The 21,737-nt window shown below is 41.2% G+C and overlaps 2 protein-coding genes across 6 annotated transcripts in view; one reads left to right on the top strand and one right to left on the bottom strand.

The window, feature by feature from the left end:
- Positions 1 to 16,235, top strand: part of shank3a (SH3 and multiple ankyrin repeat domains 3a) — a 250,840-nt gene extending 234,605 nt beyond the window's left edge. For all 5 annotated transcript variants that reach the window (XM_088079899.1, XM_088079900.1, XM_088079901.1 and 2 more), the window contains 7 exons: positions 138 to 218; positions 397 to 420; positions 797 to 924; positions 1,154 to 1,259; positions 1,978 to 2,504; positions 2,621 to 4,734; positions 10,139 to 16,235. In XM_088079899.1, coding sequence (XP_087936025.1) covers positions 138 to 218; positions 397 to 420; positions 797 to 924; positions 1,154 to 1,259; positions 1,978 to 2,504; positions 2,621 to 4,734; positions 10,139 to 10,709 — 3,551 coding nt within the window. In that variant the 3' untranslated portion in view covers positions 10,710 to 16,235. The remainder of the gene's footprint in view (positions 1 to 137; positions 219 to 396; positions 421 to 796; positions 925 to 1,153; positions 1,260 to 1,977; positions 2,505 to 2,620; positions 4,735 to 10,138) is intronic.
- A 41-nt stretch (positions 16,236 to 16,276) lies between these two features.
- rabl2 (RAB, member of RAS oncogene family-like 2) overlaps positions 16,277 to 21,737 on the bottom strand; it is a 33,400-nt gene continuing 27,939 nt past the window's right edge. The window contains exons 5-8 of the mRNA XM_042496358.2: positions 18,502 to 18,613; positions 18,256 to 18,353; positions 17,926 to 18,009; positions 16,277 to 17,642 (exon numbers count right to left, since the gene is read on the bottom strand). Coding sequence (XP_042352292.1) covers positions 17,562 to 17,642; positions 17,926 to 18,009; positions 18,256 to 18,353; positions 18,502 to 18,613 — 375 coding nt within the window. The 3' untranslated portion in view covers positions 16,277 to 17,561. The remainder of the gene's footprint in view (positions 17,643 to 17,925; positions 18,010 to 18,255; positions 18,354 to 18,501; positions 18,614 to 21,737) is intronic.

The following is a 21,737-nucleotide window of genomic DNA, read 5'->3' as shown; positions in this document are numbered from 1 at the left end:
TGATTTTGACCAGATCAAAGCAGGAAGGACGGGATGGGCTGGCCGTCTGGGGGATGCAAGAAGGGCACTGAGCCGCAAACCCAAGGGATCTTCATCCCCCTCAACCTCATCCTCAACACCATGCCTTTTCTCCACAGCTCCCCCTCCACCCAAGAGAGCTCCCAGCACCACCCTGACACTGCGCTCTAAGTCCATGACCGCTGAGCTGGAGGAACTGGGTGAGTTCCAGATTGCTGGCATGCAAACTCTAAACTCTCGCCCTCCTTTTCTGTCACATTTCTGCTTTCCCTTTGTCATTAAAACTTGGTATGTCTCCTAACTTTTAGAATAGTCACTTCTGTTGGCTTGTTCTTGTCATTTCCCCTCCTCTGCTGACGCTATCTTTTTCCCACCAAGCTTCTGCTCGGAGGAGAAGAGGAGGTGAGTCTGAGGCAAATAATGACACCTCTCTGAACGTCATAAAGATGATTTATCACTGCTGTCTCAATTTAAGCAGTGTTGGTTTAGAACTGAAGAGCAGAGCAGTTGAAATCTGACTCTCTTTCTTCGCCTTTTGTCTTTTTCTACTCTTTCTTTTTCTCTTTTAATTCTAAGTGCTCACTCCTAGAGTTCATCAAGGAAACACAGTGAACTTGTCTTGAGACAGTGCAGTGATTTTATACAATATTTGAGTGCATGACCTCACATTGAAGAGTTTTGCTACATTTTGGAGATGCTTTTTTAATCACATTGTGGCACAGTGTTTCCTTGATCTTGCTTCTCAGTATTTAGCGGTGGCTCATTTCCTTCTCAACAGAGAGACTAGATGAGATGTTGGCGTCCCAGGAGTCTATGTTGCGTTCTCAGCCCCCCGAGGCAGATTACAGAGCAGCTACTGTCAAACAAAGGCCTACCAGCAGGAGAATAACACCAGCAGAGATCAGTGTGAGTGCACCTACACACAGCACACTGGCAGACAGCATATGCCACTGCCACTAACGCACAACATAACTCAAAAACACAGGCTGCACAGCACCCGGCAACACTGCCCACATGTATGCATAAACTGCTTTGTGCTGCATTACTGATGATATTCTAAATACAGTTTTAAGGAGTTTTAAAGCTTTAAAGGCAATGAGATTGTGTTTCATCACTCTGTTTTGTTGTGCTGCAGTCACTGTTTGAGAGACAAGGGATGACTCTACATGGAGGTCTTCACCCAGGCATTGAGAGAGGTCACATACCACTACCAAAGGGGATGTCCAGGACCAAGTCTTTTGGTAAAACAATCACCCATCCTGTACATATTCAATTAAGGTGAATGATAGTGTATCTTATGTACAGTATGCTTATAGGTACTAAATATTGACATGTAGCACATATGAGACAAACAAGCTTCTTCATTTTTTTGTAAAATTGCATCAGCACACTCACAAAGATTAGCATGTTGACAGCAGTGCAACAAATATAAAACACTGAAGATGAAGCTGCGTTCTCATCAAATTCCAACTAGTAAGTTCCCGTGGACGAGAAATACAGATTCACAAATGTTAACATGGTTATGAATACATACTTACTTTGCATTACATGTTCAGAATGTGCAAATGTGCTTATTGGATATTCACGGAAACAGATTTGCAGAGCAGATGTTCAAGTGCAGAGCCTTTTTCAAAAGTAGATATACACATACATTATTCATAGTCCCTGTATTATTAAACAGATTTCCTGTTCTCAAGCACACTCATTAAATGAATGTTGAATTAATTGTTAAATAAGTCCAAAATAGTTAAAAGAGTTACAAGTTTTATTAAAATATCGTGTAGCTGGGTTTGAGACACCAGATACATTACATGTGTGAGTCTACAGATGTACAGATGGATGCATTGCAGTGTGTTTTTCAGGAAGCAGCTGTGGACCTGCTAGGTTGGTATGAAATGATCCTCTTTCATGAGCTTACTCCCGGTCACCAGAAGATCTGTGCTCTTCCTCCCTCATCAGGTGCCACTGAGGAGGATCGGCTGTCTGCCCTTGCAGGCGAGAACAGATTTCCACGCAGTTCCTCTATGACAGACAGCCTCCGAGACCACTCACAGCCCCATCCCATCCCTCCACCTCCACAAACAGCACCTCCCCCTCCTCCCTACTACCTAGACACTGGTCCTCCCCCAGCCTTCTGTCCCCCTCCTCCCCCATCTAGGACCCAGAGTCAGGGCCATGAGCCTGGAGGACGCTCCAGCTTCAAGCCCTCCTCTTTGGACCTGCCTTACGAGGCCGCTCAGCGGCAGGCCACACACATAGAGAGACAGAAAAAAGCCCGCTCCATGATCATCCTCCAGGACTCTTCCCATCTACCTGTAGAACCTACGGAAATTCCCCGTCCTTCTGCTGCTACTCCACCTGAGCGAATCAAAAGGAAGGGTCGGGTTATTGACAACCCTTATGCTAATGTGGGTCAATTTAGCATTGGACTGTACACACCCACCAAGCCTCAGAGGAAGAAAAGTCCTTTGGTGAAACAACTACAGGTACGCCACATGTTGGGGATGGTCTACTGTTTATTTATTTATCTATTTATTTTATTTTAGTGTTGAAGAGCCACTACCTTTGACATGTTTGGCTAATTTTGTTTGTCTTACTGCAGGTTGAAGATGCACAAGAAAAAGCTAGTATAGCCTTAGCTGCTGCCCACTCCCGAGAGAGCTCACCCTCAGGACGACACCCACATCCCCATGGACACACACACACCAGCCGTGCAGACTACTACCAGCAGCAGCTGATGGCTGAGCGAGAACGTTTGCGTGCCCAGGGAGAGATGATGTTTCAGGGTAAGGGCCCCTTTGCCGCTGCAATAGCTGGAGCAGTGAAAGATCGAGAGCGTCGCCTTGAAGAACGGAGGAAATCCACTGTCTTCCTTTCTGTTGGGACCATGGAGGGGGCGTCTACCACCAGCTCTGACTCCCCCTCTCTGACTCAGTCTCACTCCATCGATGAACGCATGCTCACCCGAGAGCTGGGACAGCTGCCGCCCCCTGCCTTGGCCCTGAGCCCCTCACCCAGTGGGACCACCTTTATCCATCCACTTACAGGAAAGCCCCTGGACCCAAACTCTCCACTGGCTCTTGCGCTGGCCGCAAGGGAGAGAGCACTGACCTCTCAGAGCCAGTCCCCAACTGGCAGCCCAGAGCCTAGGACTAAACAGGAGCGGGCAGGCCAGGGCGGTATATTCATTGACCCTCAGACCAAAGAGTCTCCACATGGGGAAGGGGCTTCCTCAACTCCCCCTTTTTCACCTAAAAGCGCCAAGGCAGTGGGGTACGGAGTTGGATCCTCCCCAGCATCTATTTTAGTTCCCCAGCCCACCAAACCGCAATGGGCCACGTCGCCATCACCTGTATCATTCCGGCAGGAGATGGAGGCCAGAGTAGAGGAGCGGAAGGAGGAGAAGAGACTAGAAGATAAAAAAAGTATGTTGATCAGTATTATGGATACGTCGCAGCAGAAAACAGCAGGACTTATCATGGTCCATGCTACCAGTAACGGCCAGGCTGTCGGGATGGGTTCAGAAGTAGAACAGACACCTGCCCCAACGTCCACGGAGCCCAGCAAATCTCTAAGTCCACGGGCTAAATCCCCCAGTCCCACAGTCACGCAGCCCCAAGCCCAGCTCCAGGCCCAGCCTCAAACTCAGCGTCCAGCCAGTCCAGCCCAAGAGAAGAGTCTGGCTCAGGGAAGCTCTGAGGAGGATGTGGATCCGTACACAGTGACCCTGCCCCCTGCGATGTTGTCCTCCAGTGATGAGGAGACTAGAGAGGAGCTACGTAAGATTGGAGTTGTTCCACCACCAGATGAATTTGCTAATGGGCTGATGGCACAGGCACAGGGGACGCCTGTGTCGCCAACTAAACCTGCCTCCTCTCCCGCCACCCCTACAACACCCATACCCCAGACTCCTTCAACCCCAACAACCCCAACCGTGACCCCCACCCAGCCTCAGCCTCCCCAGCCGGCACCTCCACCCAGTGCAGCAGCTGTCTCAGGGAAGCCATCTGACCCTCTGGAGCCCCCACCGGTGGGCGAGTCTGGCTCTGCGGCTGACTCAGGCGTGGAGGAGGCTGACACGCGCAGCTCCAGTGACAGAGAGCGAGACCACCATCTCGAGACCACCAGCACCGTCTCCACGGTTTCCAGCATGTCCACATTGTCCTCAGAAAGCGGCGAGCCTGCCGACACACACACCACGCACACCTCCTATGCCGACGGGCAGACTTTTGTGCTCGACAAGCCGCCAGTGCCTCCTAAGCCCCGACTCAAGTCCCAGATAGGAGGCAGTAAAGGCCCAGTCACCTTCAGGGACCCTCTGCTGAAGCAGAGCTCTGACAGCGAGCTGCTATCACAACAGCAGGCTGCTGCCCTGGCTGTTGCTGCAGCTGGAGGAGCTGGGCTGCCCTCAGGTGGTTCAGCCTCAGTGACTGGACTAGCCCCCACCAAGCCACGCTACCTCTTCCAGCGGAGGTCCAAGCTGTGGGGGGACCCAGTGGAGCCTCGTGGGCCGGGGGTGGGGCTAGGTATTGGGAGTTTGGGCAATCTTGGTGGGCTGGGACTTGGACTGGGTGTAGATGAGGGAGCAAAACCATCTGTTATGGGGGAGCTCAGTTCACGACTACAGCAGCTAAATAAAGACACTAGGTCACTAGGAGAGGAACCACTGGGAGCATCACTTGACCCGGGGAGGAAGTCACCTGTGGCTGGTGCCAGGTAAGAAAACTGTATTCAACACTGAGTAACAGAACAGATGTTTACATTTAAAGTGATGATTTCAGAATATTTTTACTATACTCAGCATCAGAGAAAAAAATCTTAAAATAATTAAAGTTCCATACTTGTAATTGTAAGTTAAACTCTTGTCTCTTGTCTACCAACAAGAGATATTTAGATCCATTATTATGTCGGCAGTCGATAATCCTTCCTGACGTTTTGCAATAACAAGCCCACTGGAAGAGAGATTGCAAACACAAAAGCTTTGATTTATTATTTAAAAGCAAACATATTTTGTAAACAACAATTTGTGATCTATTTTAGTCTTAAATCTGGTAGTATTTCTCTGGCAAGAGGGATACCTAGAGGCTGAGTCAAAGAGGGAGGCTTTTAGTTTTATTTCTGTGCACAATTTGTTCTTACTTGCATTGTAAAACAAATGAATCCACATTAAAGCCAGTCCACTGTGATGGTAAGCATTAATGAGATCAGAGGTCAACAGCATGCTAGCATTAGCTTCCCTGACAATGTTAATGTAACAACATTGCTAAGCTTTTTATGGGTCATACAGTATATTGCAACATCAGTGAGTAAAAAAGTAAATATGAGGCATAGAAGGGGGCAAAGGCAGGCTTGATCCTCACACAGCGACAGTATCAGAAGCATCTGACGCACAGTGCTGTTTTGTCTGTTATCTGTGGGTTTCTTGTTTTCACACAATACCTGAAGGTACAATGAAGTCCTTTATATTTCTGCAGATTTGAGGACACCGAAGAGAGTAAACCTTAAGGTTATAGCCCCTAGGGTAAACTTAAGCTTTTTTTAAATATATTTTTTCCTAACAAGCCTATCAACTAATCCCATTGAAAGATAACCCTTTTTTTTTTTTTTACATTTTGTTTCATATATTTTCCTTTAAAATTATGTTACCTTGTTTGCATCACCCGATTTCTTACAGAATCTTTGAGAATGACATTTATTTTAAAGAGAATATAACCATTTCAGATTGGACTTTGGCTATGTTTTATAAGACAAATTGGTTATATTATATTGTTTGATATAAATTAGTAATACAATTGATGGCTCTTGTCTTGGGTCTAAATTGTTCCTTGTTTCCATAGTTACAGCTGAACTCCTTGGCTTCCTGTTAAGTGGTTGTAAAGTACATACATTAAGTAGTCAATAATGATAAGGCTACAGTTACGTGTGTGTGTGTGTGTGTGTGTGTGTGTGTGTGGTAGTAGTAGTAGTTATTGTTGTTGTAGATTATCTGTTGATGCAAACAAGGTAACAGGGCTTGGAGGCATGCACTTCCTGACAGCCTCTCCTCATCTCACACACACTCTAATCTTTGACCCTGCTAGTAGCTTCCCCTCCAGCTTTTCCTTAAGCTTTGACCAGAGTCCTTGTTCAAATAATGCATAATGCATCCTTGTGCCCACAACTCCTTGCAGCCATCACTGATATAAATTTGATAGGATCAGAAACTGCAGTTTCCTTCTTATCATCGCCTGCAGTATTATCAGTGATAACTTCAAAGATCTAAGGATGTATTTCAGAAGTATTTGAACATGACTGAACTATAATGGTGTGTCACCTTAAAACCATCCCCTCATGATCTTGGCATTAACAGCCATGTTAATGACTCGACTACCAAGACAAAGTCCTGACCATGTAGAAAGTCCTGAGGTGCCACGTGGAGTCAAATAAATGTATCTCTTTTGTTCTATGCAGGATTTGGCTTGATTGTGTTTCTATGGTTTGGCAAGTTGTAAGAAAAAAAGGCTGTCATTCTTTGGTCGTCCATTGTAGTTCTGCTCTGCCTTGAAATTGACAATAATTGTTTTTAATGTTAATGTGCTGTTCCGGAGATTCCTTCAATCGCAGTAATTTATCTATCTAGATCTTAAAATGTAGCTTTCAAAGAGCTGAGGAGTTTGTAGGTACTCTTTAGATGCAGTTGATTTTTTGTCTTCTTTCTTCTTCTCTTGTCCTCATTTCTGTTCATATGGATAAGGAGCCAGGACAGTTTTGCTTTCATGTTCACTATAACTCACTTCTGATTAAGAGGAGCCAAAAAAAGAGGCAAGCTAAGATTGAAAAAAACTTGGAATAGACTCTCTCGCAGTCCTCTCATATTAACTAACAGGAGGAGCTGACCGACTCCACACAAGTGAAACCAAAGTGCTTCACATTTTAACCAATCTATAGCCATTGAAGAATGGAAAATTCTTTAGAGATTGATCAGTATAGGGCTATTAGCTTTTGGCTTTTGATGCTGACTAAGATTGGCGTTTGGCAGAATTTTGTAACTGTTGTCCTCTCCTCGGGAGTGACAGTTGCTTGGGTCCAGACCTTCGAATCCGCCCACTCCACATTGAGTTTGAGTTGACTGAAGATGGAAACGGAGTGTGAAAGTTCTGTCTGATATCAGGCGCGAGTGACAGTGTAGTTTGGTATCAACAGAAGTCTGCCACCACCTCTTCTTTTCTGAAAATCTTTGATGCAGAATTTACTTCCAGCACCTCAATAAATGTCATGGTGTCATGTATTCAGACCATCAGATTTGTTTGATGAAAACCGTTGTGTAAGCATAACCTATCCCGTATCATAAAACCCATATGCGCATATTCTGCAGTCCCATCCCTTTACCACTGTTGTACCAATGTTAGTAAGAGTGGTCTGTTACCAAAGTAGCTTTGATTGATCTGCTAATTCCTCCCTATTGCTCAAGACAATGTGTGGCCTTGGTGACCACCAATGAGTCACTGTGAGACATTAAGCCTAATTTAGCCATCAGTCATTGGTCTGCACCTCAGCAACATCATGATCCCTGGATGGAACAGGTGACCATGATTTTAAATACAACATATCATGTAACACTCACTCATTACTGGGATCATTCTTTTGCTGCAGATAACGCAATCAAATTCACCCCCACCATATCCATCTCAACAGTTGATTGCCCTCGGCTATGACAAAGATGATCATGCACACCATTATTTTTTCTTTCTTTCTCTCTCTCTTTCTCTCTCTGCCTCTGCATTCATTTCTCCTCACCTACTGGAGCATTTCACATGTAGCACAGGCATCCCAGCACCCTTAACTGTCATGTTACACTGTAACTTACCCCATCCACTGTGTGTCCCCATTGAAACCCGTCCAGAAACCACACATGCTGCTGTAGTTTGACTCTTTGTGTCCACCTCGTTCACATGCTGTGTATCATAGCTTTGGGTGGTTTAGAAACCCGTGGTTCTCATTTTGTTTCATTTGTGCTCTTTGGTTTTCTGTTTTTCTCTGTTTGTGTAATTTGCATAACTTTGTTTTGTTTTCCAGTGATTGTGTTGAGGATGGCCATGGTCCCTGACTGTCTTGCTTATTGGACATTGTAGGTTTCTGAAACCAGAACAGAATATTTTATTATATTTCTTGATTAGAAAACACATATCCGTTATTTACAGTTTAGCACACATCAATTTAAATTAGTAACTACTACTTGCACAATACATATGTAAATGTTTGTTTGCTAACAATAGTTCTCTTGGTCCATATAATTTCAGAAAAAGTGCAAAATCTACCACAAAAGTCAAGGGACATGTGCCCGCCTTTTATTTGTTTGTTTGTTTGTTTGTTTGTTTTTCTTTTGTTTGTGCAGTGTTTGATATGTGAATAGTGTGCTCATTTCTCTCTCATGTAGCCCACTGGTCAGACCTTCCGGTGCCGAAGCTTACTCTGCTGCCTTTGTCGTGCTTTTACATCAATAACACCATCACCTGCACACACACATACATACATGTACTCTTAGCAACACTCATACAGTCCCGTGCACACACATGCACACACATAAGGCGTGTCAGAGGCAGCAGAGTGGACTGAAGCAGAGTCTGGTTGGCAGGCTGCGTCTCATGGAGTGATGCTAACATTCTCTCCCATTGCTCTCTCTCTGCTCACCTTGCATGCTCCGCCCTGCTGCTCTGATCTGATTGGTCTAGAACTGACTGTGCGCCCAGGAGGGCAGGACGACTGTGTAAGTGCGCATGGAGCTCATCTCATATCCGTCGGCTCCCTGTAGTCTGATCATTCTTCCAGCCTGTGCGCTGCCCAGCTACCTTTGTTCCATTACACTCTTTAGTCCACATCAAACACAAGCAGTAGAGGGAAAACATGTGCCACACCTGTACATAACACACTCACTAATATGCATGAATATAGCGGGCACCATTGCACCATTTCTTAGCACATCTAGGCCTCTCCTTTCTGCCTCTCCCTGCCTGCACCAAGCCAGACAAAACTTCCATGTTAGACTAAATCTCTAATCCATCTCTTTTCTCCTTTCTGACCATCTCTCCCTCCATGAGATCAGTAGTATACTAATAACCCACTTTTAGACTGTTTAACAGATTTATTCTATTATTTTTTTCAAAAGAGGGTCAGGATTGAAAATGTGGATAAATGAGGATTTATTGTTCTTGTGGAAGGAGTGAGTGTTGTCAGTATCAAATTCTTAAGAATTATTGCCAGATTGTGTTAGTACAATTCTTCCTCCTTATGCTGCAGATGGTAAGACTGGGTTGGCTGATCACTGCAGTTCCAAAAACAGTTGACTTACCGCGTTGAATTAAGTGTTAGCTGCACTTCAGAGTACATAAGTATGTTTGATTAAAAGATTAAAGCTAATCTTTGGATAAAGGTGCTGCTTTGCGTGCCTCGATGTGGCCTTTAACAGATTTGATAAATGTCACCTCTGTTTTCTTTCTAAACTGTACTTCTCTAGTGTAGAAAAAAAAACAGTGTAAGTAATATGCAACTGTGTATTGTGTTTAAACATAAGTAAATACTAGTGTGTTTGCATGTTTGTACTGTGAATGAATTTAATGCTTTCAGGCTAGAAATAATTTCATTCTAAAAAAAAAATCTAAATCAGTTTGATATTTGTTATCTTTAAGGCTTTTGCTGTTGTGGGTCACAGTGATATTGTATGCCGTTACAGGAAGTAGCTTTAGATTTAATTTATTAAAGAAAAAATACTTTGAGTAATGGTCAGATGCACTGTAGATGTAAAATAGTGCCAACTTATAATCAAATGCTGCCATGTATTCCCTTGTCTACTGAATGTAATACTTGAAATTATACAAGTCCAATGTGACATATCCATAACTGAGTGGTAAAAAGATTTTTATCCAAAACTGTAAATAATCTCACAACCACTGAGTGCAGCATGCTGCTTTGATGTTGCTGCTATGTGAGACTATCTTGATTTGTCAACACTTACTTAAAGAAGAACTTAGAGTGGTTAATACATAAAACCCAAAGCTTGGTCGCCTTTTTTTTCTTCTTTAGTGCACATTTGTTTTGTCTGTTAACATTTCTGACTCTCTTTTTCTCCATCTGCCTCCTCCAGACTTTTCAGCAGCTTAGGCGAGCTCCACACCATTTCTCAGAGAAGTTATGGCACCACATACACCATCCGCCCTGGCAGCCGTTACCCCGTCACCCGACGTACCCCTAGCCCAGGTTCAGGCTCACCTGATCGGGGCGACCCTCTTGGACGATTCTCAGGCTTCGGCCTACCGACCTCACCGACAACACCGCCACAAACCATCCTCAAATCCTCTAGCCTCAGCCTACCCCAGGAGCCGAAAGAGGTCCGCTTTGTAATGAGGAGCTCCAGCGCCCGTTCCCGTTCTCGCTCCCCATCCCCATCGCCTTCCCATTCCCCCGGGCTGGGGTCACCACTTTTAGCCCTGCGGCCCTTCCACCAGAAACCCCTCCACCTCTGGAATAAGTACGACGTCGGTGACTGGCTGGAGAGCATCAATCTGGGGGAGCACAGAGCAGGGTTTCAGGAACATGAGATCGAAGGCTCTCACCTCCCAGCTCTAACCAAGGATGACTTTGCAGAGCTGGGAGTGACGCGAGTCGGACACCGCATGAACATTGAACGAGCACTAAAAATGCTGCTAGAGAGCTGACCCCTGCCCTGAGACACAGCAACAGATGGGGAGAAAGAAGAAGATAGAACGGGCAAGAGTTGACGAAAGAGAAAAGATAGGGGCCGCTCCTCTTTTACTCTGGCTGCTTTTATGTTCTGCATCACAAATGTTTACCTGTGTACCTTCGCAACACTTTCTGTTCTGCATTAATACCCTGCACTTGGCACTGCACTGAAGAGGAGGATCCAATACATTCGTCCCCCTCTACTCGGCCCTTAGCCTCTGCCCACCTCCTTGCCTGCAGCCGATTAGATCAGACCTCAAAATGGGCTCTGGTCTTTCTTTGCCGAGGAAAATCGCATGAGCTCCAATTAAAACATTTGATTTGTGAAAGCTTCAGTTCCCTTAGTAACACTCACACTTTCCCTCTCACATGTCCCTCCTCTCCTCTCTACCTCTATCCCTCCATCTATTAGGCCTCTGAAAGCCTTTTTGCAGTTTGAGTAAAGGAGGAGGAGAAGGAATTTTTGTTCCAAATCGAAAGCTCAGTTGCCTTTCAAAATATTTATACAGAGATCAACAACGATGAACACAGGACTACGGACATCCTGCTGACACAGCTCTGAAAAGGTGTGTCTTCTCTAAATCTGCTGTTGTTTTTAAACCGAAGACTTTCGAGCCCAGAGGTGGAACTCCACCAAGTAAACCACGGGAGAAAACCCCTCCGCCTTTGGTACCCAGACTGTGCTATCTATTATATTTGGAGAATGTTTAACCAACACTCGTGGCTTTTTTCATAATCAAGTTTTTTGGTTTTCCAAAGGGAATATTATATATAGGTATTATATAATATGATATATATGTATCTAAATATAGCTTTCAGAAGAAAAGACAATGTTGCAAAGAGGAAATGTAATAAATTAATCTGCGCCTGTTTTTGGTTTTTAGTATAGAAGGCAGAGAGAAATCTTTAAATTTATTCCACCAATAGTTTACTCATTTCTACCAATTATATACATATATATATATATATAAATATATATTTGAAATTTTAAAAAAGTATATAGATATGAAAATGAAATTTTTGTCATAGGTATACAACTTTCCTTATGGTCACCCTTTCTTGAACCGTAGCATGACAAGTTGCATCATGTCTTGGACAGAGAGTTTGATGTTTGTTTTTATTTTCTTACGGTCTTCCTTCATACTAAAGGGCATCCCGTAATGTGAGGCTGAGACCCCAGTTGGCACCCATCCCTACTGCTTCAGCTACAGCTCTCACTGACGTGGTTCTCCGATCCTTCTTTATCCACAACAACACACAGTAAGGACCACTTAATGAGACAGCTTATTGGTAAAAGGGGCTCTTCATCTTTTGCCTGTTTATCACTCAGGGATGGAAGTTTGGGGCACTAGCATGGAGAGGTTGTTGCCTGTTGTTTTATCACTTTCCATTTCAATTCTTACCCGTGAGGTCAATTTAACATCACCACAGTCTGAAAAAAAAAAAAAAAAAAGTTTAACGGCTAGCAAAATTTCCATCCCTGTGACCACTGATGATGCTTCTCAGAGCGGGCTGCACAAACTCTAGTGTAGTGAAAGGATAGACACTGGGATGTTTCTTATCACCAGTAGAGAGGAAATTATCATTTTTGCTGCACAAGGAAACTGCTACCAGTAAAATAAGCCTGTGCCAAATTAAGCTTAAAGGAATACTTCATCCACTACATGACCATTTGTATACCAATTAGTCATACTGTTGCCTTGAATTTGTAAAATAAACTTTTTCTGGCATGCCTCCATGTAAAACAGCAAACATATTGACTGACTGGAGACCACGTTCAACAGGAAAACTGTATGGATCAAACAAAAACAAACTCTGCCACAACTCATGCAGTATTAGCTTCATTTATTCAGTCGTGTGCTCTGTACTTCCCAAAGAATGCATTTTCATTAAAATCATTCAATAATAGAACAGAAACATTTGGACGTAGCCTTGCCATCTCGGTCTTTTGTAGCCAGAAGTGACCATATTTGGATGAGAGGGTGAAGCTGTGGAGGAACAATGACTGGATCTGACTCACAGACTGTGGTAATGCCTCGCAGCAACCCCACCCTTAAGTATGCATTACTTTAAACATTGATAAAATGTAAATGGATGAGTTATATAAAATAATCACCCCCCATTCAGTTGGCATGAATGTCGAAATCAGCTTTATAGAATTTGGCATTTTAAAATGAGTGTCTATGGGGATTTACTTGCCTCAGGAGCCTCGAGTGGCCATTCAAGGAACTGCATTTTTTGTCGGTTTTGCATTGGCTTCATTTTTCAGCCCTGAAGGTTGCCGCTTTCTTTCAACTTAAAACTGAACTGTCTATGTTCTCTTAAAAGCCAGACTTTAATACTAAATAAGGTATTTTAGCAAAAATGCATGTTTGTAAAGTACTGAGCATATGACTGGATAAATAATACATGTATTATACTGCACGTGGTGTGGGAGTTTTTAAAAATGTTTTAATGTGGTTCTCTGTTGTTAAACATGGTCTCCAATCAACAAATCAATGCATTTGCAGTTTTCTGTGAAGGAATGGGAGGAGAATAAAGTTTTCTTCACAAATACATAATATCACAGAAAAACTTATTTACGTACAAATGGTCATTTTGTGTGTAAAGTATTCCTTTAAACAGTTGACATAAAGCAAATATTTGTTTTCCTTAAAACCTTCTGGGGTATAATCAGCAAAAACATGTCATACTCGGGCTTAAATGAGCTAGATGTAAAGTATTTGCCCTTCTGAAATGCCACTGCAGGAAATGTGTCTGTAGTTTATCAGGCTGTGGGGATGGGAACGCCTCTGTAAGGTCTTAAAGAAAATTCAGTATTTTACAACCTGGCAGTGTCTTGCAACATTGCTGCTTCCCTCTATCTCTACAATTTACTTAGTGAGTAAAATATTATCATAAACGGTGGCAGCCAGAACTCTAAAAATAAGACCCAGGTTGTAAAGAAAACAAACTGAATTTTCTTTTTACAATACAAAATCTGCAATTGTACTCATGAGTAGCTTCTGCTGGCAGTGAGAAACAGTGAGTTTTATTCACGCAACAAAAAGCATTTTATCCATAGCTTTTCTCCAACAGATGGCCAGGTAATCTCTATTACCACTAAAAACCTCCGTACATCAGCAGCATCCAGTCAGTATGCCAAGGCAGTTTCACTTGGTAAGAAGTTTTTGCATCTTTTTTTTTTTAACCTTCTGTCTTTTCTTTTAGGCTAGCAGTTTGTAAAAAAAAAAACAAAAAAACGGGTGGTAAATATGACGTATCTGGGTTGTAGGAATAGCACTCACTGCCTCACTGTGACCTCACTGATTATTTTACTTCTGACTCCAGTGTTACAGTATGTCCTCAGACTCATTTTGGACTTTTTGTGTTTATTGTTCTTTTTCTATTTTTATTTTTTTCTTTCTTTGATTTGTTACCCTCGGACACTGTGGGTAGATTTTGTAGCGTGTGAAACATGATACTTAAATCTTTCACTCATTTGAATTTTAGAGTGACAGAAAAAAAAGACAGAAAAAAATGAATATCCTGTCCATTCTAAACGTACTTACACTTGTAAAAATGAACAAACTACAAAAAAATCTTTTTTTTAAATCACAAGCAATGTATATATGATAGATTTCATATAAATTTTTGAAAAACAAAAAGTATATAGATCTATATATGAATGTTTGGCATATATGCATAGTTAACCACCTGTGGAAAAGGTGAGCAGATTTTATTCTTTCTATGAACTCTTGAACTTTTGAACTCTGAACTATGAACTAGGGGATGATTTGCACAAAACAAGGTGACAAGGTGCTAACATAAAAGCCACCCATCGTCCAAGCGCATGCGTGCATCTGGATTCCCCGAATCTCTGTGTGGTCGTTCCTCTTCACCATGCGTGTGTGACTGTGCGAATGTGCAAATGCTTGTTTGTTTCCTTTTTTTTTTTTTTTTTTTGAGCGTATCTGTTTGTGAGAGAGACATTGGGGATGAGCGAGTGTATGGTTGATTGTTAGGGTTCACATCTTTGGAGCTAGTTCACTATAGCCTTACTGTATTACCATCAGAGATTCCCGGCAGTGGCTGTGTCACACAAAACATGCACACACACACACAACATACACACACAAACAGAAAAATGCACACATACATTCATCTTCTATTCTAGACTGAACTTCATGGTTCTGCATTCTTGTTTTGTACTGAGTGACGTCTTCAGAGAGTGGACTGCTCTGCCCGCAGGGTGAGACAGACAGAGAGACAGACTACCACAGGGTATTGAACGAAAGCATTGTCACATTTTATATTGCAAGATAACTCACTTTGTAACTGTGTAGGTACAGCTTATGCAGTGTCACTGTTTTGTACACCCATTCCCAGATGGCATTTGCGCTCCTTACCCTCCACTCTGGCAGCACTCCTTTTTCCTTTTTCAGACCTTCAGTTTCTGAGTTTTGGATATGCTATATGAGGTGATCCAGTGAGGAACAAACAACACAAAGGAAAATGTGCCAAAAAATAACTTAACTTTTAACTGTATATTTGTCTTTGCTTTAGGACTATCTTAGTTACAGCATTCTTGAGCTGTTAGACTCAATAATATGGTGCCATCTCCTGGAAATCTTGAGAACTACAGACATTTGTTAGATCCCTCTGTTATTATTTTGTAAAGAAGCAGGCTGTTGTTTATACATATAAACAATAGCCTGTGTATATCTACCTGTGAGCTTTGCATTAACATTTCTATTTAAATTTTGAGACAAATCACATCACGATTGCTTGATTTTACTGTGATGAAGGTTATTATTCAGCTTGACTTACTGTTCCCATATAAATACAAACACTTTAGAGGTGAACGTGTACAGTCTGGACTCACACAGGCTGGCCTGGTTCGAAGAAACAATGCTGTAGTGAATACCTGGTCTAGATGGTTGTGTAAGTTTACCACAAATACAGATGCAAAATGCAACGTGTAACAGACTTACACATCATTAGGTCAAATAAGTTCAGTGAAGGGTTATCTTTGTCTTATTTTCTAATCAACAAAGCACAATCTAAATAGTGTAGGGGGAGCAGTGTAACCTTTTTAAAAACCCACTGGAGTCCACTGGAACCAGTGATCTTATCATCAAAGGGGTTTTTTTCTTTCATTGTTGGTTTTCTCCTTGTTTGCACTGTGAAGTTTAGAATGGTGGATGTATCACTGCAACGCCTCAGCCTTGTCTCACAGGTGAACTTCCCCTTCTCAGCATCTGCTGACCAGGAAAATCATCTACAGTTTTTATCCCGGCAACTTCTGGATGCTAATAGCATTAGAAATCCCCTCCATTTCAATACATGAAAACCCTAGTTGAAATAAAAAATTAACCATTAGCTACCTAGTATTTCTCACGCAAACAGAGTAAGGGTGACAGTGAAGGTTGAGGCAAGATCTGAGATGTTGCCCAGGATATCTCCACCACAGAGATATATGTTTGTTATATTATGTAATAAATTTATAATTAAAACATGAACTGCATCAAAGTCCTGCTAATTCACTCCATTGGAAGCAAAATTATATTTCAGTGTGATTTATTTTGGGTAAATGTCACATAAAACAGTCAAATATAAATACAATATATATATGGTTTTTGTGTAAAACATAATCATATAGAAATAATGGAATGATGTGTCCAAGGAACAGTGTGTGGGATTTAGTGGCATCCAGCAGTGAGGGCTGCAGATTGCTAACAGCTGAAATTTCTAATGAAACGGCTCAGGTGATTTAAACTAGTAAAAACACTGAATGAAGCAGTCTCATGTCACTCAGTGTTTCTCAGACGCTGTTTGTCTTGTCACAGTTGGGCCACTAGCCATCACCTGCAAGTGTGTTTACTCTTTTCTCTGCTAACTTATCATCCAGATGTTCAAGAGGGTTTTATCGGGAGCCAAATTATCTTACTCTCCAAAACAAATAGACCAGATGATTTAAACCCGTAAAAACACAAATTTATTTAATTACTTAATCCCCTAAAGAAAACATACAATTATATTAATTCCATTCCTGCCAATATGCCCCCATAAATCCTACACACTGGACCTTTAAATTCACCTTCTGCCAGAATACAAGTTTAATGTTCTTCATGGCAACATTACTGCTAGTATGAATGAATGAATCCACATGTATCCATTTAAAACCCAGCACGAGGGACACAGCTGGCTGAGCATTTCACAGGAGCTCAACACAGCTGACGTCTACTCATGTATGACTGGCAGTTGTATCTTATAATATGCTGAGGTTGACTACTGGGTGCTCTTGTGCCTACTGCTCAATCACAGCAAGTCTGAAAGAGACACATGATAACAATTTGGTTACATGGTACATTAAGTTTTCATTTAAAGGGTGGTGAAAAAAGACTACATCGTTGAAATGCGACACAACACACAAATGTCAAGAACAGCCAGAAGCTTGCTTCATAGACATATGTTCTCTTTGCTGTGTTATTTTTCAATGCTTCACATAGACTCATATGACAAAATACAAACAAATTTAGCCTCGTAGGATTTTCTACTACTATTATAGCAGATGTGAAATTAACTATGAATGACAAGGCTAAAACAGCAGCTAAATGAAAACATAATTTCTAATCATTCCACCAGGTTTATTTCCCTGCAAATGCCACTGCACAGATGGAGGGCAGTGACTTAAAACCTGATGTAAAGACTGTCTGCCAACCTCCAATAGTAGAGTTGAAACCATTGGTATAAAAGCAGACCACCAAAATAACATAAGGTCAAATAATGTGCCTATAAATTATCCATGAGATGACAAGTGGGTTTTGAGGATCTGTAAACATCTGTCAGACCAATTCGGGACTCTCTGCCTTCAGTCCATCCTCATCAGCCTCTGAATTGTCTTCCTTCTTCTCCATATCAAAGTTCTGTAACACAAATATCATCAATATGAATATGTTTTCAGTCAAAAACTTCAGCATCAGAAAAGTAAAGTGTATGCTTGTTCATGAATAGGTTTTAAGTGAAAATCTAAGAAATGTCTTTAAAACAAAACAATTGCTGATTATAGACCAATTCTGGAGTTTCTCAGAGTCAGTTTTAAACTTGTTAATCTTGGCTGTAAGCAGTCTTGGTTAGGGTTGGTTAAAACGGCTTCAAAGATGAGCACATCAGTGTTCAGACTGTGTTTTGGCATTCAAAGAGGTGTACCTCTAATTCTTGCATCACTTCATCCATGAAGTCGCTGGGGTTTTGTTTGTAGTCCACTGCTCTCTTGATCATCTCTCTGAACATCTGTTGTGACAGCGAGTCAAAACTATCAACACACAGGAGCAGTTCAAGTGGTCTGGACAATTTATGAGTTTATACAGAATTATATAAAGAATTAATTTGATACTTTGGTTTATAAAAGAAGCACTGTCAATCCTGTTGTAATGTCATCCATGCAGTTAACAGTACTAATGAGTTTGAAATGCACCATGAAATGAACTCAGCATTTGCTGACATTTACACTGTGGGAGAGTAAGCAAAAGTTCAAACCTTTACTACATTAGTCCCATCAGCTGCTGACACAAAGTAAAATGGGAGTCCTTGCTTTTTTCCAAAGTTAAAGCTTCTTTGTGTCACCTTCAAATCAGCTGCAGATAAAGAAAAACAAACAAGATTGCATCTAAAATTCTACAGGCGATTTTGTAGGTTGCATAGTTGATCAAAAGGATAGAGGAAATAAACAATCTGTGCGAGCTAAATATTTACTGTTATGTGCAGTGTCAGAGCCAGACTTACCGTCAATTTTGTTGGCAACCACACAGCAGGGTATCTCGGGCCTATACTCCCTCAGCTCCTTATACCAGCTGGCCAGATTCTTATATGTGATCTTCCTTTGAACATCAAAAACCTATGAGAAAGAAGAAAAGTATGCACAGGAGTGAGTTCAGCCTTCTTTTTTGACAGTCTGTGTCACCTCCCCAGTTCAGCTGGTGCATTCCAACATTCATCTAACAAGTCCTTGTTGACTGCACTGTGAGAGAATTACCATCTGCATCTTCAATCCTCAAACATGAGCACATTTTTAACCCTTTAAGGCCAAAGGAACAAATTAAAAGTATACTTCAGAGGTGTATCTTAACCACAATGTTGAAAGTCAGTACAGTATGTCAAAAAAAAAAGAAAATAGCCACATGCACATGAATAACCCGTTGATCAGGCTTATCCAGGTTATGACCATGTTTGGGATATTTTGTTTACATGAGAGCAGAGAATGTGGCTTATTAAGATTTATTTTATACATCCCAGTTTTTCAGAGTACTCCGGCTATTCTCATAAACAGAATCTGGTGTTTACGTGCTCAAACACATACACAAAACTGGACTGATATACCAATCAGGCCTATAATCAACTAAGTTCTTCAGGTAAAATTCTGTTTTCAGTATATGAAAATTCCAGAGACAATTGTGTGTTTTTTAACAGTTTTAAGTGTTTGTTGCAAGGTGTGTCATACCAGACTTCCTTCGTTTTGGGACTGCTCCCTGTCGTTCAAGACCTAAGTAATGTATCATCCCCTTCTTTCATCTTTCCGATTGGCACTAGGCTTTGTCGTGCTATGTTCCTGACTTTCCTACCTTACCACTCTGCCACTTTCCTGACGTTCCTGACTTTCCTATTCTAGCCCCTTGCTTTTCAATTTCTGACCCTTCCACTTAGCCTGTTCTTATTCCTATTTTCATCTCTTATACTCTCATCCTCTACCTCCATCTTCTACCTTCGCTCAACTTCCTGTCTCTCAACTTAACTTGTTGTAACTTGACTAACCATCCTGTCTCTCAACCCAACTTCCTATTTCTCACCTAAACTTCCTGTCTCTTGACTGTCCTCCAAAGTCACCTGTCCCAGATAAGACATGAACCAGAAACCTCAGGCACACTAACCACCTGATTTACCCACTGAGGCAAACCTCCGTACATTTTGCATGTTTTCAACAGTCCCTTTAGCTCTTTGCTTTGGACAGCAGCTTTAAAAGTCACCCGTCCCAGATAAGAGTTGAACCGGCAACCTCAGGCACACTAACTGCCTAATTTACCCACTGAGCCACACCTTTTCCAGCCAAAAATACAGCATTTTTTATATTATTACGTTTTTGGCTGTTTTTTCAACATGCTATACTGTGACGCGTTTTGACATGTGAGATTATGTCCTTTTCAGACATTTTTTCAACATGTCAAAACTGGACATTTTCCAACAAACTGTACAATGCCGTTTTAAACCATTTTTCCTACATGCTATATTACTACTTTTTTGGTTGTGTTTTCGACATGCTATACTTTGACGTGTTTCGGCATGCCCTAATGTGTTGTTTTCAGCCACTTTTTCAACGTCAAATTTTTACGTTTTTTCACATGCTATACTTTGTCATTATATGTCATTTTTTCAGCATTCTATTTTAAGACATTTTTGGCATTTTTGGTATTTTACAATAACAAGGCTATAGTATGGCAAAAAATGTCAAAAATTGCATGTCTTAAAAACAGCTAAAAACTACTGAAAACTGCATAAAATAGTGTGCCAAGACACACCATGGCAAAGAATGTTGCAAAAATGACTAAAAACACAATAAAATAGTATGTTGAAAAAATGACACAAAAAGCAAGGCTATAGTATGGCAAAAATGTCAAAAAATGGCATATCTTAAAAACAGCTAAAAACTACTGAAAACTGCATAAAATAGCGTGCCGAAACACGCCATGGAGCAGGATGTTGCAAAAATGACTAAAAACACAATAAAATAGTATGTTGAAAAAATTACCCAAAAAGCAAGGCTATAGTATGGCAAAAATGTCAAAAAATGGCATGTCTTAAAAACAGCTAAAAACTGCTGAAAACTGCATAAAAAACCTTGCCGAGACACGCCATGGCACAGAATGGTGCAAAAATGATCAAAAACACAATAAAATAGTATGTTGAAAAAATGACACAAAAAGCAAGGCTATAGTATGGCAAAAAATGTCAAAAATGGCATATCTTAAAAACAGCTAAAAACTGCTGAAAACTGCATAAAAAACCTTGCCGAGACACGCCATGGCACAGAATGGTGCAAAAATGATCAAAAACACAATAAAATAGTATGTTGAAAAAATGACACAAAAAGCAAGGCTATAGTATGGCAAAAAATGTCAAAAAATTGCATGTCTTAAAAACGGCTAAAAACTGCTGAAAACTGCATAAAATAGTGTGCCGAGACACGCCATGGCATAAAATGTTCCAAAAATGACTGAAAACACAATAAAATTGTATGTTGAAAAAATTACACAAAAAGCAAGGCTATAGTATGGCAAAAATGTCAAAAAATGGCATATCTTAAAAACAGCTAAAAACTACTGAAAACTGCATAAAATAGCGTGCCGAAACACGCCATGGAGCAGGATGTTGCAAAAATGACTAAAAACACAATAAAATGGCATGTTGAAAAAATGACACAAAAAGCAAGGCTATAGTATGGCAAAAAATGTCAAAAATTGCATGTCTTAAAAACGGCAAAAAACTGCAAAAAAACTGCATAAAAAACCTTGCTGAGACACGCCATAGCACAGAATGGTGCAAAAATGACTGAAAACACAATAAAATAGTATGTTGAAAAAATGACAGAAAAAGCAAGGCTATAGTATGGCAAAAATGTCAAAAAATGGCATGTCTTAAAAACGGCTAAAAACTGCTGAAAACTGCATAAAATACTGTGCCAAGACACACCATGGCATAAAATGTTGCAAAAATGACTAAAAACACAATAAAATGGCATGTTGAAAAAATGACCCAAAAAGCAAGGCTATAGTATGGCAAAAAATGTCAAAAATGGCATATCTTAAAAACTGCAAAACACTGCTGAAAACTGCATAAACTAGCGTGCCGAAACAAACTATGGAATAGAATGTTGCAAAAAAGTCTCAAAACACAATAACATGGCATGTTGAAAAAATGACCCAAAAAGCAAGGCTATAGTATGGCAAAAAATGTCAAAAATGGCATAT

The sequence above is a fragment of the Plectropomus leopardus genome, chromosome 7, assembly GCF_026936395.1.
Source record: "Plectropomus leopardus strain MGB_pleo_1.0 chromosome 7, ASM2693639v1, whole genome shotgun sequence".
Classification (NCBI taxonomy): Eukaryota; Metazoa; Chordata; class Actinopteri; order Perciformes; family Serranidae; genus Plectropomus; species Plectropomus leopardus.
The sequence above is the reverse complement of the archived record's forward strand: the minus strand, read 5'-3'. Positions and strand labels throughout refer to the sequence as shown.